The sequence below is a fragment of the Danio rerio genome, chromosome 3 (genome assembly GCF_049306965.1).
Source record: "Danio rerio strain Tuebingen ecotype United States chromosome 3, GRCz12tu, whole genome shotgun sequence".
Classification (NCBI taxonomy): domain Eukaryota; kingdom Metazoa; phylum Chordata; class Actinopteri; order Cypriniformes; family Danionidae; genus Danio; species Danio rerio.
In genome coordinates this window covers 55851053-55869136 of record NC_133178.1, presented here as the reverse complement: position 1 = coordinate 55869136, position 18084 = coordinate 55851053, and the positions used below count along the sequence as shown (strand labels likewise).

The 18084-nt window shown below is 35.5% G+C and overlaps 1 protein-coding gene across 1 annotated transcript in view; it reads right to left on the bottom strand.

The window, feature by feature from the left end:
• xab2 (XPA binding protein 2) overlaps positions 1-13588 on the bottom strand; it is a 33565-nt gene extending 19977 nt beyond the window's left edge. Inside the window, exons 1-9 of the mRNA NM_001044783.1 lie at positions 13449-13588; positions 11361-11509; positions 11154-11277; positions 4876-5073; positions 3516-3650; positions 1497-1661; positions 992-1136; positions 759-910; positions 537-656 (exon numbers count right to left, since the gene is read on the bottom strand). Of these exons, the coding sequence (NP_001038248.1) occupies positions 537-656; positions 759-910; positions 992-1136; positions 1497-1661; positions 3516-3650; positions 4876-5073; positions 11154-11277; positions 11361-11509; positions 13449-13484 (1224 nt within the window). The 5' untranslated portion in view covers positions 13485-13588. The remainder of the gene's footprint in view (positions 1-536; positions 657-758; positions 911-991; positions 1137-1496; positions 1662-3515; positions 3651-4875; positions 5074-11153; positions 11278-11360; positions 11510-13448) is intronic.
• Between the last annotated feature and the right edge of the window lie 4496 nt (positions 13589-18084).

Sequence of the window (18084 nt, the reverse complement as noted above, 5' to 3'; positions counted from 1 at the left end):
TGCTTTGGTTACACTGCCACTGCAAACATAACATATGTAACCTTTGTAGTAGACCTGTAAACAGGTGGAGCAGGGGTGAAGGAGGGTAGAGGTGGATCACACATGTGCAAGTCACAAGTCTAGAGTCATAACCTTTAAGTCTCAAGCAAGTCAAATCAATATCTGTGTGACTCAAGTCAAGTCAAGTCTGCATATTTCAAGCAAGTCAAATTATAGCTTGTCATAACACGTCACTGTCAATCACTTAATTTTTTATGATTTAACTGTTATATTAAAATACAGTAGTTGTGGACTATAAACGTTTCATTTGTTAAAGAAAAAAAACTGTTGTAAATTAATACACTGTAAATTGAAAGTAGAAACAACTCTGGGGTATTTAAACAATGAGGAGTGGGCTCATTGGTTGCTGAAGTGACGGCAGCCAATCATCCGCGCCATGTAGTTGAAAGCAGATTGGATAGGCCTAATAGAGTTTAAGGACCGAACCTCACATTTACCATAATCAACTACAATGATCAATGTCAAGAACTACATACATCGTCTATCTGTTCATTATCCTCGTAGAATTTGGCGAAGGACACCCAGAGACTGTGAGGCTTTCCAGTGGCTTTCATAGGATCTATTGTTTGCACAGCTTCCGTGTACGTGTTGATGATCTACAAGAAAAACAACACCACAAGACGCGTCAAAAACACCAACATAGTAGTAATGTTAAAACAAATATGAATAGATATTCAAATGTAAGTAATGGTTCTGACCTGTCGAGGCTGGCCCTCATAGAGTTTGACTCTCTTGTGCCACTCGTGAACGTTGTGAGGGTTTTGACGCAGCAGCACGCTGTTTAACAAAAGCGGCCGGCGAGTTATAAGAGACTCAAATCGAGCCAACCGCAACTCCAAGTCAATGTCATCTAGAGTAGAGAAATAAGCACTTCTGTAAGACCAAGGTCAAGGCTCAATTCCTGTAAGGTCTTCTGTGAAAAATCTCTCACCGTCTTCATCCTGGCCTAGTTCAGATGTGGTCTCCATTTTGGCAGCGATCATGCTCTCCTCAAACTGCGCGTAGCTGTCGAAAACTTGGGTGAAGTCTCGCACGGTCACAACTGTTAGGATGGCTTCTTCGTAAACATCTCGAGCCTTGAGGAAGCAAGACAGAAAATGTCATCAATTTGAGTATAAGTAATTGGTGAGTCTTTGTTTTGTTTTTTTGCTATTTTTAGAACGGCGCACGTGTCATTTTCACGTTTCGTGCCAAGTTGTTTAAATAACTAAAGTATTTGCGCCACTTTGTGCACTTATGGGTGTGTTGGTCTGAAAAGAAGGTTAAGGCACATTGTTGGCACCCTGCTATTTTGAGACGACTGAAATAAACCACATCATTGACCATCAAAAAGCTGGTCTAAGTCAATGACGCAGAGTTTTTAGACATCCTCTTTAGACATTGCACTTAGATTGTTAGAATAGAGTCCTTTGTGTTTTATTAAACGCGTGGTTTACCTTCTCGAAGTGGCCACTGCGGATGTAGTAATCGGCCATTGAGCACCAGAGTTTGCCCAGCTGGTCAGTGAAGCGAGTGAGGCCTCCTCTGATAATCGCTCCCACGTTCAGCGAGGTCACCTTGTCCGGGTTTTGTGAGATGAGATCACAGAGCTCGTGCCACAACTGGAATTCAAAATTTACATTTACAAAACAAAAATTTGAAAAATATGTTGCACATAATTCACAAATGTATTTATTAGTGGTGTAGCGGATCACAAATCTCACGATTCGGATCACATTATGGTTTTTAGTCAAGGATCAGACCATTTTTTTAGATCAGCCAATAAGGAAAAGAGACAATTGTAATTTGCTTTTCGTTATTACAAAAACAGTCTGTAGGAAATGTTGGTTCAAACAAACAGAACTTAGAACCTGTAACTTTATTACAATAAAAATGAAGAAATAATCAGCTGAAGAAAAATAAACTGTAAAATATTCAGTACTTTAAAAAAAAAAATACATACCTACCACTACTGTTACTGATAACGCTAAATATAGAAATCTAACATTATAATTTGTACAACCCATTTTTATTTTGTCTCATTTTCGATTTTCTCTTTTTTTTTATTTTCAATGATTCAGTTATTTACTCATAAAACGTCATGTTTCATTGCTAAATGTGTAATTTTTGAAGAATTATTCAGTGGCATATTTTTGATGGCTGATTGTTGCCACCTATTGGTTAAATAATGTAATAGCTGCTGTTAATTTTTGAGCAAATCTTTACCATTAATTTATTGTAAAGAATTTAATAATCATCAGTGGTTTTATCTAAACTATAAACTGTTATCTCAGTACTTCTTTGTTTTTTTACTGTTTGTAACTTCATAACTAACTTAAGACTAAACACTCAATCTCTTTCTTGATTTTTGCGTTTTCAGATTTGAATGCAGCGATTTGAAGGATTAATAAACATGCAAATCACCATTATTTATATTTATATTGTGTGGGTGTTAAGATCCCGATCTTTTAATAATTAATCATGCAGCTTACACTGAATCCATTAATGCAGGCTAAACAAGTAGTGACAGAAAACACCTTTAATAACCTAAGAAACCCACCACATCCCAAATAACCTAACACAACTTCTTCAGTCATCATTATATTTTACAGGAAAGCCTAAATGCTTTCATACATGTGATTTGCATGACGTGAGAGACGATCTCTCTGTGATCGTTACAAATTACGGGTAAATCTACAAGCAAAAAAGTATTAAAACCGCTGGTCACAGGTGTTCCAAACCATGGGTTGTGATACGTACGAATCACAAATCAACCATGATCTGTTACATCCCTAGTAATTAGGGTTGTGTGATAGAGCAAAAATATATCTTTTAAAGTTAAATATCTATATAAGTTAAAGAGATTGTTTACTCAAACACTCATCCTCTACTTGTTCGTGTTTTTTTTTCTGTAAAAACACAAATGAAAATAAACTGAAAATGTTGGAGAAAACAGTCACTGATTAACATAGTATATTGTAATCTCCCTGTGGATGTCAAGGGATGTGTGTTTCCAACATTTTTCAGAAGATCTTGTTTTGTGTTCAACAGAGGAAAAAAAGTGTGAGTAGTGTGAGTAGATGATGTGGAAATTTTCATTTTTGGGTAAACTATCTCTTTAATAGTGTGTTTTTGTGCCGGTGCGATCGATAACTAAATATGACACTAAAACTGCCAGTGAGACACTATTGTCTGCTTGCACAACATTACAACAATTATCATTTTAGACAACAAATACCACCCAACCCTTTTTTTAAATAAAAATGTAAGTTTCCAGAGAAAAGCTAAACTCATGATGCTAAACATAATATGACTATCAATTGAATAATAACCCAAATATCGAATGATTTCTGAAGAATCATGTGATGTGAAATATGTTAAAAAACTAAAACAACCCTGAACTATAGTAATGTTTTAACATACAAGATTTACAGGACACATACATTTTTTTAAGTAACAATCTGTCATTTGCTGACCTGATAATTGGACTTTCCTTCTTTAGAAACAAAGTTTTCATCATTGACCACAGCAGCCAGACGTAATGCGGCTTCATCCAGGCGTCCAACCGAGCGCAAGTAATCAATGTATTCCTCTGCATTCTCAGGAGACAACTGCACACAAGGCAGGAAAACATCCAGAGTGTTTCATTAATTTACAGCTTATAAAATAATGCTTGAAATATTAACTAACCTTCAAATCAAGTATGTAAAAAGTACTTAGCATAAAAAAAGTACACCTTATTTAAATAGTTTAAATTATTTAATATTTTAAATAAACTATTTAGGCAATTAAAATTTGTATCTATTTCTCAGTGAACATAGCCAGCAATTTTTGGTGCATTTAAACACAAGAGTTATATTAACCAATTTTATTCTTTAAAATAGAAGTTTGGTCAGCTAAGATCCTTATAAACAGAAAGATAATAGATTTAAATTCAATGCAAAATTATTGCAAATAAAAAATACAAACATCATTTTTGTCTCTTGATTTTTTAAGTTTAATAAACTTTTATTTTAATATTTTTTATATGATTAATATTTTTTATATTCATTTTAATATTTTCACTCAACATATTAATTTGGTTTTGCTAATTTTTGGACTTATCTTAACTTTTTTGTGAGACAAGTTCTATTTTGGCCTTGGTACTCTAATCTGAAGCAACCTTTCCACTGCACACGACATTAGGATACTCGGAATACGCCCCCTTGTGGCTGGCTCACAGAATATTTAGTTTTGTCGCGCACCATGGGAAGCTGATTCTCGTGGTGGTGTCCATAAAGGAGTGCAAAAGCAAGAGCATTTATTCGCCATCCATTCACTATGGTTTCATGAATGAATGATTGAATGAATACTAGAAACTCATCATAGACTGCAAAAATTTTGTAGGGAGTGTGGAGACAAGATTAAAATGAAAAACATTCATTACTCATTTATGAATATATTTAGTTTTTAAATATAGACTTATTTCTGAAAAAAAAAGTATAATGAAAATTTTCTATTTCTCATCTCACGCGCATGGACCTGCTAGGACAACACTGGAATACATCACATCCGGTCGGCCAGTCATATACTGTCTAGTAGCTGAAGTTCAAATATTTTAACGTATCCACAGGTCAAATCAGATCCGAAATTTCTGGATCAGAGTTCCAGACTACTTTGCATTGGAAGTGAATGACTTCGTTGCTTGTCGTGTGCTGTTGACAGGTGGCTTAATGCATATGCACAAATACATTATTGTAAAGCATCCTATAAAAAATAATAATTTAAAAGCGAGATCAATGAGTGATGTACTCATTTAAGCTATATATTTTTTTAAGATTCATACCCAACTCTTACCTTCAAGTAGCGGCGGTAAACACGGATAGCGGTCTCTGGTAGAGGCAGGTTCCGGGCAAAGCGAAGATACAAAGGCCAGATGCGAGGATGCTGGGTGATGGGCAGAGCTCTTAATGCTCTATCGAATGTCCGTCTGCTCCGTGTAATTTTGCACTGAGACACCATGAACTGACAATAATCAATCCATATCCTCGGCATCTGAGGAGAAAAGTATTCACACTGCTTTAAATGGGCCAACATCAAATCACATAAACTACACTGTTCAACTGCTTGACAGCGCAAATACGAGTCGATCAAATGAGAAACTGCATTTAGGCACATAGATGAGGTCAAGATGATCTGCTGAAGTTCAAAGCAGGTATCGGAATGAGAAAGTAAGATGATTTTAGTGACATGATGTTGGCGAGTGAATGTGGATTGTTTGTTTGAGCCAGATGGCTGATTTGAGTAATTCCGAAACTAAATTGGGTTTACAGACAATAATCTGTTAAAAAATATCTGGTTAGTGGCAGTTCTATGTGTTAAATTCCTTATTGCTGAAAGAGGCTAGAGAATAAGAAAAAAACAGACCTGTAGTATACTTCAAATGCAAATGGGAAAACAAACTTTTTCATTTGAGAGGAGAAAGTAATTTTACAAGGCTGAGTATGAGGATAGTATAGACCATTTTCTTAGAACGCTAAATTACCCATTATGCTTTACGTGTACCTGCAAGGAGAATGCTAAGTACATCTGGTCGGCAGCTGGTGCATGTAAACAGTCACATTTGGACAGCTTTAAAACAACAGTTTTAATCTATTTTACCAGCTTTTATTATCTTAGAACTAATACTGTTGTCGATCAGCACCACCTCCTGGACTGATTAGTTAAAAATGCGATCTAATAAAGCCTAGTTCACACTAGAGGATTTTAAGCCTGATTTGAGCCCGATTTGGAAGTTAACGAGCTCACCGACAGATCGGGCTGTGATCGGGAAGAAATCTGCGGGTGCACGGCGCTCACCGCTCTTTATGTGTGAACTACTGAACAACGCATCAACGAGGTTCGCTGACGCGCCGCCGACACCTCGCAGACGGAAATCCAACATTTAGCATGATAAATATTCCAGAGCAGTCGGCCGACTCAACCCCACGTGTGGTCTGATGTAGTGACGAGTTGCAGCCAATGAGAGAGCATATCAGCATGAGCTGAATGCCTGTGTGCTCAGGAGCTCAATAGAAACATCTATTATTGGTCGCTTCATTTTGTGTAAACACAGACATGAGAGTAAGCTATATCAACAGTGGAGCTAGAATTCTGTAACTATTAGAATTACCATACTGGTCATTCTGACCATTCTCATATAAAACACCATATTGTCATAACATATTTACATTCAAAGCTATTATTGAGATATTAAAGTTAAGCTTTGAATGTCTGGCATCATATTTAATGACACCATTACCCTAAAAATCTAACCTTTTTTGGTAATACAGCCTATAAATATGTAGTTAAGTAACTAGAACATGCAAAGGTCTTGGCTTTCATTTTCACTTTCAAACAGGATCACGTAGTGTGTTTTCCCTTGTTGTCAGACAGCATCTTGTGCTGTTTAAATGAAGCCTCGTCATCGCTAAAGTCAATAGTTTCTCTTTCTTTCAAATATATAACCAGCACAAACAAATGTAGTTCTCCAAAATGTTTGACACACACACAGTCTACTGTACTGTCCCACTAACACACTGATTTAATAACTGTGACAAAGTGAAAATAAAGCGACATTTTAAAATGACAGAACGCAAATTTTGGTAAATACAACAAGCTAAATGAAACATAAACGGCTCGCGATAAGAATGAACTTGCAAATCAGCCAGCAGAGGAACAGTAACAGACTTTTATTGGTCATTTTTGTAAATTGCATGACTTGCATACCCGTTACGTTCATGCCAGTAATCTGGTTTGCTCTATAATGCAGTAAAGTATTGCCTGTGTGTGTCTGTGTGTGTCACACTCACACATGGTATTTCTGACGGCAGACACCTGAACTAGAAGAACATTTATCTTGCGCGCTTGAACTACATCTGACAGATTACAACAGCTTTAACACACACCTTTCAAAGTTGTGTGTCACAAAACACTTCGTAATCCACTCAAAACACTATTGAAACCCATTTTCAGAGCGCAAATTACCTATTGTAAACACTGTAAATGGACGTTCTAAACATTATACCGGAAGACGCTGACCGCTATGGCGCCCTCCATGCAGCAGCCAAGAAAAATCAGTTTATCATACAGAGCGGGTCCGTATACATGCATTCACTAATTCAGAGGCATATGAAGGGTGATGATCGACGCACAGCTTAATTGGAAAGAAAGTGAATGCAGACATTTTTATATCCATTTCAGCGTGCTTTCAAGATTAAAAATACACGAGAAATATGGGAAAATACTTTAAAATATGACATTATAGTGGGAAAAAAATGGTAAAATACAGGAGAATCCCGGCAAAAACGGGAGGGTTGACATGTACGAAGTGAACAGAAAGAGTTTGTGGAAAAACAGTTTTGCGAAGGAACACAAAAACGCATTTTTTTTTCTCCCACTCAGTTTTTTTTTATTTCACCCATTTTTTCCCTACCATCATGTCCCTTCCGGGTCTCCGCAAAATTTTGTACTAGTTGTTCTTTCCAAAACCTGGTATTTGTAAAAAAAAATAAAAAATAAATAAATGTTGATCTGCTGTTTTTACTCAAAGGATCTTAAAACCACAACTCAGATCTTCAGGTCACAATGACATGGCTTTGGCTGCATCCGAAATCACCTACAACTCGACTAGATACTACATTTGAATTTACATCATGACCGTTAGAAAAGTATGTTCTATATAGTATGTATTGGAGCAGTGGTTCCCAACCTGGGGTCCGCGCCCCCCTAAGGGGGGCGCCAGAGTTCACAAGGGGGGCGCGGGAGAGTATAAGTATTGAGGTAGAAAAAGGCATAAAAATGCTCCACTATTATATAGGGCTGTGCAATTAATCGATTATTAATTCGATTTCAAACGATTATAAAAAGCATTAATCGAGATAAATGATTATTGCATCATATACCGCCACCTTTCCAGTTGTCAACGTGTTGCTCCTAAAAGCGCGAAAGACCTCGTGCAGCACGCACACTCAGTCAGAAGCACGCGGCCAGTCAGCATTCGCTCATTCGCACACTGAGACGAGCAGAGGAGCGCAGACATCTAAAGTCATTAGCGTGAGCGCTTTAATGGTCAAATAGGTGTCAAAACGCGGTGTTTAGTGATTATTTATTTTAACCCTCATTTGTGTAATAAACAAACGAGTTGAGGATCAAAAGACACGTGAAAGAGAAACCAAAGAGACAGTGAGAAATATTCCTACTGCCGCCTGTTTTTATGATTATTGATCAAACAACGAGAAAATACCTCACTAGTCTTGACTAAAGGACTTTTGTAGCTAAAGTGTTTTTCTTACAGTGATGATGCTTAAAGCACAGTTTGTTTTATATTTTTAATATATTGTATTTATTTCTCTTTCCTTTGCAGGGTGGAAAATAACTGTATGTATACACTTGAAGTCAGAATTATTAGCCCTCCTGAATATTAGCAACCCTTTTCCTCCCAATTTCTGTTTCATGGAAAGAAGTTTTTTTTTTATTATTATTTCTGAACATAATAGTTTTAATATCTCATTTCTAATTACTGATTTCTTTTATCTTTGCTATGATGACAGTACATAATATTTTACTAGATATTTTTTTTTAAATACAAGCATTCAGATTAAAGCGCAGTTCAAAGGCTTAATTAGGGTAATAAGGCAAGTCATTGTATAACAGTAGTTTCTTCTGCAGACAATCAAAATATTTATTGCTTAAGGGGGCTAATAATATTGACCTTAAATTGGTTTCAAAATATTTAAATCTGCTTTTATTCTAGCTAAAATAAAACAAATAAGCCTAGAAGAAAACATATTATAGGAAATACTGTTAAAATTCCTTGTTCTGTTAAACATAATTTGGGAAATATTTATATTAAAAAAATCTCAGGAGCGCTAATAATTTTGACTTTAACTGATAATCGTTTTGAATAATCGTGATTACAATTATGACCAAAATAATCGTGATTATGATTTTTCCCAAAATCGAGCAGCCCTGCTATTATATATGTAAATTCCAACATAATAGTAAAATAAATAAAATAAATAACTTTAAATAATTATTAAAATTTTGCTCACTCACGAAATGTGCTTGTCAATGTGTCGTAAAGGCAAATAAAAACAAAATCGGCAGGGAAATGGAAATGCAGTGATTCTTCAGAGGCGAAGAAAAAGATTAAACTGTATGACAAAGCCTACCTAAATTTTGGTTTTAATGAAGGCCAAGACAAGTTAAAAGTGATTAATTTATATTTTCTATACATATTATATATTAATATTACACAAACACACACATACAGTATATTATATATATACATATATATATATATATATATATATATATATATATATATATATATATATATATATATATATATATATATATATATATATATATATAGTACATATGTGTGTGCGTGCGTGTGTATTTAAATGGTGGGGGGGCTCCAATGTTTGTATACGTTCATAGGGGGGGCCCCTAGGAAAAAGGTTGGGAACCACTGTATTGGAGTACTATGAATGAATGTTGGATGTACTACATCCACCAATAGTCATTTTCATATGACCTACCCGCATTAGTTATGTCGCCGCACTCCCATTCATGGATTCTCTTGCATGGCACCATAGGATAGTGTAGCATCCATTGCATGTGTACTACAGAATCTTGCAGGAAGTAGTAGGCCATCTGGGTACTTTTCACTAGGGCTGTGCAATTAATCGATTTTGGCTTTAAACGATTATGAAAAAGCATTAATCGAGATAAACGATTATTGCATCATAACCGCCCCCTTTCCAGCTGTTGCTCCTAAAAGCGCGAAAGACTGCGTGCTTATGTGTGTGCACCACGCGTACACAGCCAGAACAATGCGGCCGGTCAGCATTCGGTCTCATTCGCATACTGAAGCTGGAATTATACTTGCGCCTGGCGCCGCATCGCACACCTCGCGAAACAAACGAGGCGCAGACATCTAAAGTCATCTTAGTGCGAGCGCTTTAATGGTCAAATAGGTGTCAAAACGCAGTTTTTAGTGATTATTCATAATAACCCTCATTTGTGTAATAAACAAACGAGTTACGAGTTGAGGATCAAAAGACAAGTGAAAGAGAAACCATTAAAGTGACAGCACACGATGTTGTTTTTATCATTAATCAAACAAAACGAGAAAATCCCTCTGCTCTTGACTGAAGGATTTTTGTAGCTAAAGTTTTATTCTTACAGTGAAAATGCTTAAAGCACAGTTTGTTTCATATTTTTATTCTATTGTATTTATTTTTTTTCCTTTGCAGGGAGGCAAATAACTGTATGTATACATTGAAGTCAGAATTATTAGCCCTCCTGAATATTTGCAATCCTTTTCCTGCCCAATTTCTGTTTAATGGAAATACGTTTTTTTTTACTTATTTCTGAACATAATAGTTTTGATATATCATTTCTGATTACTGATTTCTTTTATCTTTGCTATGATTGACAGTACATAATACTTTTCTAGATATTTTTCTAAATACAAGCATTCAGATTAAAGTGCAATTCAAAGGCTTAATAAAGGTAATTAAGCAGGTCATTGTATAACAATAGTTTCTTCTGCAGACAATCAAAAAATATATTGCTCAAGGGGGCTAATAATATTGACCTTAAAATGGGTTTCAAAATATTTAAACCTGCTTTTATTCTAGCTAAAATAAAATAAATAAGCCTAGAAGAAAAAATATTATAGGAAATACTGTTAAACTTCCTTGCTCTGTTAAACATCATTTGAGAAATATTTATTAAAAAAAAAAAAAAACATATTCCCAGGAGCGCTAATAATTTTGACTTCAACAGTAATCGTTTTAAATAATCGTGATCACAATTATGACCAAAATAATCGTAATTATGATTTTTCCGAAAATCGAGCAGCCCTACTTTTCACCTACTTTTTTTTAATACTATGAATTTGGACATATTACTCGGCTCACATACTGTTTTTAGCGAACTATATAGTAGGTAAGTAAGCGATTTCAGCCACAGATCTAGTCTTATGCCATAAAACATGTGCATCACTCTTTATTCAAAAATATGTAAATATAGCACATTTTACAACTAACAGAAACCCTGTGTAAGAATTAAGAGATCAACTTTACCTTATGCATAAACACAAGCGCTCTCTCGTGACAGTTGTTCACCTCCTCGTATCCAGGATCCGTGATGCACTTTCCTTTCACCTGTTTTCTCCTCTCTCTCAGGTAGTTGTACCACAATTTGTAACTGCAAGAAACCATGTAGATATTTAGGATTTAAAGCACACAGGTTTCAGTGTAAAAGGAAATGACATGATGACATGTACGCACCTGCCAGGCAACTCCTTTAAAGCTCTTTCATAGATCATGTTGAGCACAGATTTCTGTGCACTTTGCTTGTGCTCAATGTAACGCATCCAGCACTTGACTGAATATGGATTCCTGATGATTTCTTCCTCATAAGGCAAATCATCATCTTCCTGCAAAACAAACATGCCTCTGTGATTAAGATTCACGAACACTGATGAAAGCTAGCTCCAACGTTAGATTATTGAGTTAGTGAGTAACATTTATAGAGGTAAAGTTGTTTTTTAATAGCACATTCGTACAGTGAAAGTGACATGCTCCCTTACCCTGCTACTTTAAATATTAGGTCTGAGATCACCTGCAAGTAAGACTTGAAAACAACATTAGAGCTATTTCTTTCACTGTGAACAGTGTTGTAATTTGACAGTCATGGGTTGCTAATATGATTTTGCTTTATAATCTGCACATTATACTTTTTAAAGTTATATTATTTATATTTTATTACAGCTTTTCTCAGTGGCTTTGGTGCATTTCTCACAACACTATTTACATTTGCACAACAAGTAATGCATTTCTCAAAACAATTAGTCATTTGTGCACATCCTAGTAGCAGTTTCTCATTCCCTCCAACAAATTGCAAATGCTTTTGAACATGCATCAATTGCTTTCATACAATGCTCTGCTGTTTATAACATTATTATTTGTTTATGTCAGTCAAAATTAACTAAACTTGTGAATTCTGAATAGTCATTCCATATTAAACTAATAGTCCTCATTTCATCACTTGAGTCATTACATACACAAATGTTGAACTAGCTGTCAAAATCTGTCGAGCAAATTTTGTAAAAAATGTAAAATCTTTTTTTTTCCTGAAAATGTCTTATAAATTGAACAATTTCATGACTGATTTACAGACCTGTGTATGTTGCAGGTAAATATGTTGTGCAATATTGTTTACAGTTGTGCACAGCTCTATCCAAAGGAAGTTTATGTTTGTTGTAAATAAGGGTGTATTTATTCTTTTGCACAATGCTTTGAATAAATTAGAATGGCAAAGAGCAAATGCAGTAAAAATGTGAAACATACATATTCAGTGTCTTGTACTCAGATAGCTCACTAAATGCAGTGTTGTCTAACTTTACTGGTTTTCAAATGGCTGTGCAAATAGTATATACTGCTGTCTTGAGCATTTACAGAAAGTGTCACCAAATTCTGCCTATTTAGCATTGAAAAAAATTAATAATTCATAATGAAAACAAGACAAAGCCATTTGACTATATTGTTCATAAACAATGGTGTCAAGACTTCTCATTTTGATGATACTGACACTTTCATTGACGTGAATACTTGCTTTTGAGGAATGAACTATCCATTTTGAGCAAGTGACACGCTTTTGCAGGTTATCTTAGGTTTTGCAGTTTGTACTAATTGTTTTGAGATGTGTATTAACTGGTGTTCAAATGTAAATAGTGTTGTGAGAAATGCACCAAAGCTACTGAGGAAAAACTGTAAGGAGAAAGTCAGAATGTGCGAATATAGACAATTTTGAGTGACGTAAACGATAACAGTTGGTTCTAATTTTCATAGCTTTCAAGAAGGTTTACATATTAATAAATAATGTTATGATAGCTGTTTTAACATTAAGTTATGATTGAATTGCCTCCTGTTACAGCTATGAAATAGTTTGACAACAGGAAATGTTCATGGGCCAATGATGTCGCCTCATTGAAAACAAAAACTTTACCTCAATGTAACATTTAGGTGAAAGAAACAGAAATATTTAGTACAGGTTTTTAAAATGTTAATTTTAAATGTTATTTTCTGACACTTAGTAACTGACTAAACAATGATAATAACTTAAAATTAAAGTAAACCTATGCTAACTACTGTTATTCACTTTAAATAAATTATTATTATATGTGAGAGGTGAATTAATGCACAGGACACAACAATTCATTTTGACAGGTAATAATCATATGTGGAATTTATTAGTATTATTAAAAATACTTGTGTGTATCTTATTCAGCTGTAGTTAGCGAGCTAATCACAGCTAGCTACGAAAAGATTGAGAACACTAACAAAACTGACTTTAAAAATAGCTCAGATACATACGAATAAAACGTCCGCCTTTCCGCTTAGCGATGGCATTTTCCCTTGCCTGAATATATCCTCGTTATAAAACTAGAAACTTGTGTTATTGTCAAAAAATACAAACACTTTCCCAACGTGTGGGGATCGTAGAGCACAATAGCCCCGCCTTTTCTGAGTGTACTCGATTCCTATTGGCTGACTTCTCCCATTGCACTACGGTGGCTCAGGAGGCTTTTCTGTTAAAGAGGTGTTTCTCGGTCTGAAGGCGTTTTAATGGAAGAAACCCTGAATAAACGATTTTGGGAGGCAAGAATCGTTTGTTAATCTAAAGAATTAGTCCACTGAGATAGTTTTTGTTGAAGCATCTTTTATGAAAGCAGTTGTGAAATATAAGTACTCGTAATTGTATTGAATGTAAAATCGTGCATACATCAAATACTAAAGGGGTAGTTCACCTAAAAATCCAAAGTAACTCACTTGCGTCCTTAGAAGTTCAGACTTGGAAGAACGAACACCCGAGGACGCAAGTCGGGTACTTCTTCAAATATAACAGCAGTGTACTCTATAACATCACTTACCTAACCATGGATTCATCGGTTTCACTGTACATCAAAAATAAAATGACTAAATTACATGAAGCACGGCCCAGTAATTAATAATATATTAATATTATAAATCTACATTTTTGATTTAAGAAAATGTAAACATACATTATATAAATGTGAAGTAAAATGTGGTTTTATACTTAGACACGTGTCTTTGATTATCATATTTAATGGACATTATACAAGTATAAAGTACAAGACGTACACAATAAGAAATAAATATAACGCTAAGCAATTTGGTAAACAAAGACAAACAGTGTACAACACAGTAACGATTAAAGGGTCATGACTCCTTTCGGTTCAGGTCTGCCTCAGAATTTTTCCAAAAATGCATCATAATGGGCGTGGAGCTCCGCGATCAGAGGCAGGAATGGGCGTGGCCAGCAGAGCAGGGGAGAAAGAGGGGAGCGAACAACTGTTGTCAGTTGGCTCACAAAATGAGACACAAACCTTGAGAAGACTAATGATTTTATAGTTTACAAAGTTAAAATGCAAACAAATAAACAGTAATTTAATACCCTGCTACATTTGTCATTTGTAATTTAAAATACACAACCACAATTTATATTATTGTAAAGATAATCGTGTTATATAAACACTTTGAGGTGAGGACTTTTCCATAAATCCCCAGGTCTGAATGCAGACTCAGTGCAGCAGGTCTCTTGCCCTGCCTATTTCAATCATTAGCCCTGCTGGTAATCTGGATGGATTTAGGCAAAAACAGTAGCACGGCGATGTGTCTAAATGTGAACAAACTTCTGATAAAAGACGACATCCGCCATTCTCCAGTTCTCGTACTGCTCTCCTGACAAAAATGCTTACTGCACACAAACAACTTTGCTGTATCGGCCCTGACAGCATCACGGGGAAAAACATGCAACAAACCCCATGGATCATCGAAACAAACACATACGGCCCTTCATGAACAGCTAAATACTGTGTGCCGTGGGTCAGTGGAAGCTGTTTAACCCAGTCATCAAGGTAGGATCTCACAGCTTGGCACTGGCAGATCTGTCTTGCCTTCGGAAAGCATGTGCAGTCATGAATAATTAAGAAGCAGGCTCTTGTCATTGGATAAAAAAACTTCAGTATAAATAATAATGAGAAACCGACGGATCATCACTCCACTTGCAGTTTTGGGCTACATCGCCGATTTTGATCCTGCGCTAAAAATCATTTTAAACCCGGAAGCTGAAATTAGCTGACAAAAGCTCAAATTATCCAGTTTTTCCCACAATTAAAGCTAACAGGTGCTAACACTGTCTTAACAGATGCCCAACACACACAAAATCTCAAAAAAAAAAAGTACTCAAGGGTTTTGTGAACCTTTAAAGACAACTATAAAACGTAACAAATAAATACTGCCAAAATAATACACCTAAGAACAAATAATAGATTTAAAAGACCAAAAACTGTCTGTTAAATATACACAAGATGTATTAAATATCATGTTTTAACTACAATAAAGTGATGAGATCCAGCGGTACATCCGACATGGACTGGCCGAAGTAAAGCTGCTCTTGGTGGGGGATATGATGACGAAGCACCCGCTGGCAGACTGGAAGTCAGAATCCGAATAAGCTGAGGCACATCATCAAAGACATGCTATCTTTGTGAATAAACTGCAGATTCACGTTTAAAACAACCACATTCTCGCCTGAAAAATTCTTAAAGCTTTATTTTGAGATACAGCAAAGCAGTATTTTTAAAACCGTGGGGGTTTGCCAGTAGCTTTTGCTGGTTACGCTACAATCCTCTGGGATAAGAACAAGAACGCAAGTGCAGACAAGAACGCATATTGAGAAACAGCCCATGTCTTCACCCTTGTGTGGTTTCAAACTTTTATGAATTTCTTTCTTCTGTTGAACACAAAAGAAGATATTTTGAAGAACGCTGAAAACCTTTAACCTCCCATAGTAGGTAAAACAAATACTATCGAAGTCAACGATTACCAGTGTTGGGTATAACACATTCCTCTGTAACGCGTTACTGTATTCTAATAACAATTTTGGGAAAAGCAGTAACGAATTACATTTAAATTTGTGCAATTTGTTTACAGTTACTAAAGTCAATGAAATTGCGTTATTTACGTTACAAATATAGTTTTAGAGGGAAGAATGCTTCTTTTAAAGGACTGCTCCACTACGATATTAGATTTGAAACTTTAGTTCATGTGTAATGCAGCTGTGTGAACATAAACAACATCTCTGAATGTAATACGCTCAAAGTACAACGTAAAGAGAGACATTGGCTTTTACAGAGTTAGCTAAACAAAGCCTACAGTGAACGTAGTTTGTGGACTATCCGGGTTAGTGAGATCATAAACCCTTCAGGTTACACACATACACCGTATAGCAAAGGGGCGTAGCCAGATGTGCTGTAATGTTACAGCAGAAACTCTTTCTGATGGCGTGGAGCAGATCCGCGAATCACACCACATTATGTTTGCTGACCAATCCGAGCCTCTTGAGGGTGGGCCTTTCGGTAGAAGGCCTTTCAGTAGCTGTATATAATCAAAGTAAGATATATGAAAAAAACAACATGATTTTCTACAAATAAAGCATAAGCACATATTGCTTTGCATCTTATAAACACAACCGAGCCTTAAAAATGCACTCTGGACCACCCCTTTTAAATCTTGTTTTCCGCAGCAATGTCAGTTAATAAGCATGAGCTTTTACATTGCTGGAGAACGCGCTGCTGCTGTCGAGAGTGGCTGCTTCTTCAAGTGGAAATACAGACGTTACTTTCATTTCACTGAGTGTAAAAACAAAAATATGGCTGTGAAATGCAGTCTATGTCCTGTCTTAAAAGAACTTTCGACTGCTTTTAACTTGACCAGAAACTTGTTCAAGTCACCAAAAGAGGACACCAGCTCCTAAAAACTTGATGGTCCAACCCAGTCTAAACAGGCTAAATTAGATTTTTGTGCAGAATTGGGAGTGAAAAGTATCTTCTGAACGTGTAGAGAAGCGTAGCTGCTTATAGGGCGGCTCATATCGCATCTTTTGCACCTAAAAGTTCGTTTTTTACAATCGAGGCATATGTCTTGTGCGCGCATATTGGAAGCACATATTTTCCAGGCACACCCAGGTAAAAACCACAAGTCACGTGACAAGAGCTGACTGGTCAGCTTCATACTTTGTATGGAATATACACATTTTGGCAGACTAATTACCTCAGACAAATGCAGAACACCCAAACACTGTAGTGCTTTTGCATACCATGGATGTCAGTGGTTACAGGTATCCAGTTTTCTTCTGAATGTCATGTTTTATGTAAAAAAAAAATAATAATGATAAAAAGGACAAACAGGTTGGAACAAGTGAATGATGAGAGAATTTTGGGCAAACTTTTTAAGTCTTTTGAATATGTTAGGCGGCTGTGATCAACCCACTGTAATGTTTCTCAGTGCATATTAATATACTGTAAGAGCTGCAGTTTATTTTTGTATTTTATAGGTATTTTTTAAAAGTAACTTTAAAGCAAATGAATTAGTAATCGGATTACTATTTACATTAGTTAAGTACATTACATAAGTAGTTAGTAATGTAATCAGATTACAATTGTGCAGTAGTAGTCAGTCATTTGTAATCTACTACTTTTGTAAATTAACTTACCCAACAATGATGGTTACAGATTTGCAGCTTTCTTCAAAATATCTTCTTTAGTGTTCAGTAGAAAAAAAAAAAGGTTAAACAGGTTTGGAACAAGTGAAGGGTAAGTAAATGATGACAATTTCTATTTTTTGGTGAACTATCCCTTTAAAGTTATGTCTGCATTACATATCGATATTAAGTAATATAATATTAAATTCAAGGCCAATTTCAACATTTTGATGTACCGACTAACAAACTGGAGAACATATAGAGAAATTGAGCAACATTTATAATGCACTCAATTGACACATTTGTGATAATTACAATATTTTTTAAAAATAACTAACACCGTAATAATAATATTTCATATTTCAAATATGTAATAAATAAATAAGGGCAACACTTTACAATAAGGTTCATTAGTTAATGCATTTACTAACATGAACTAATCAT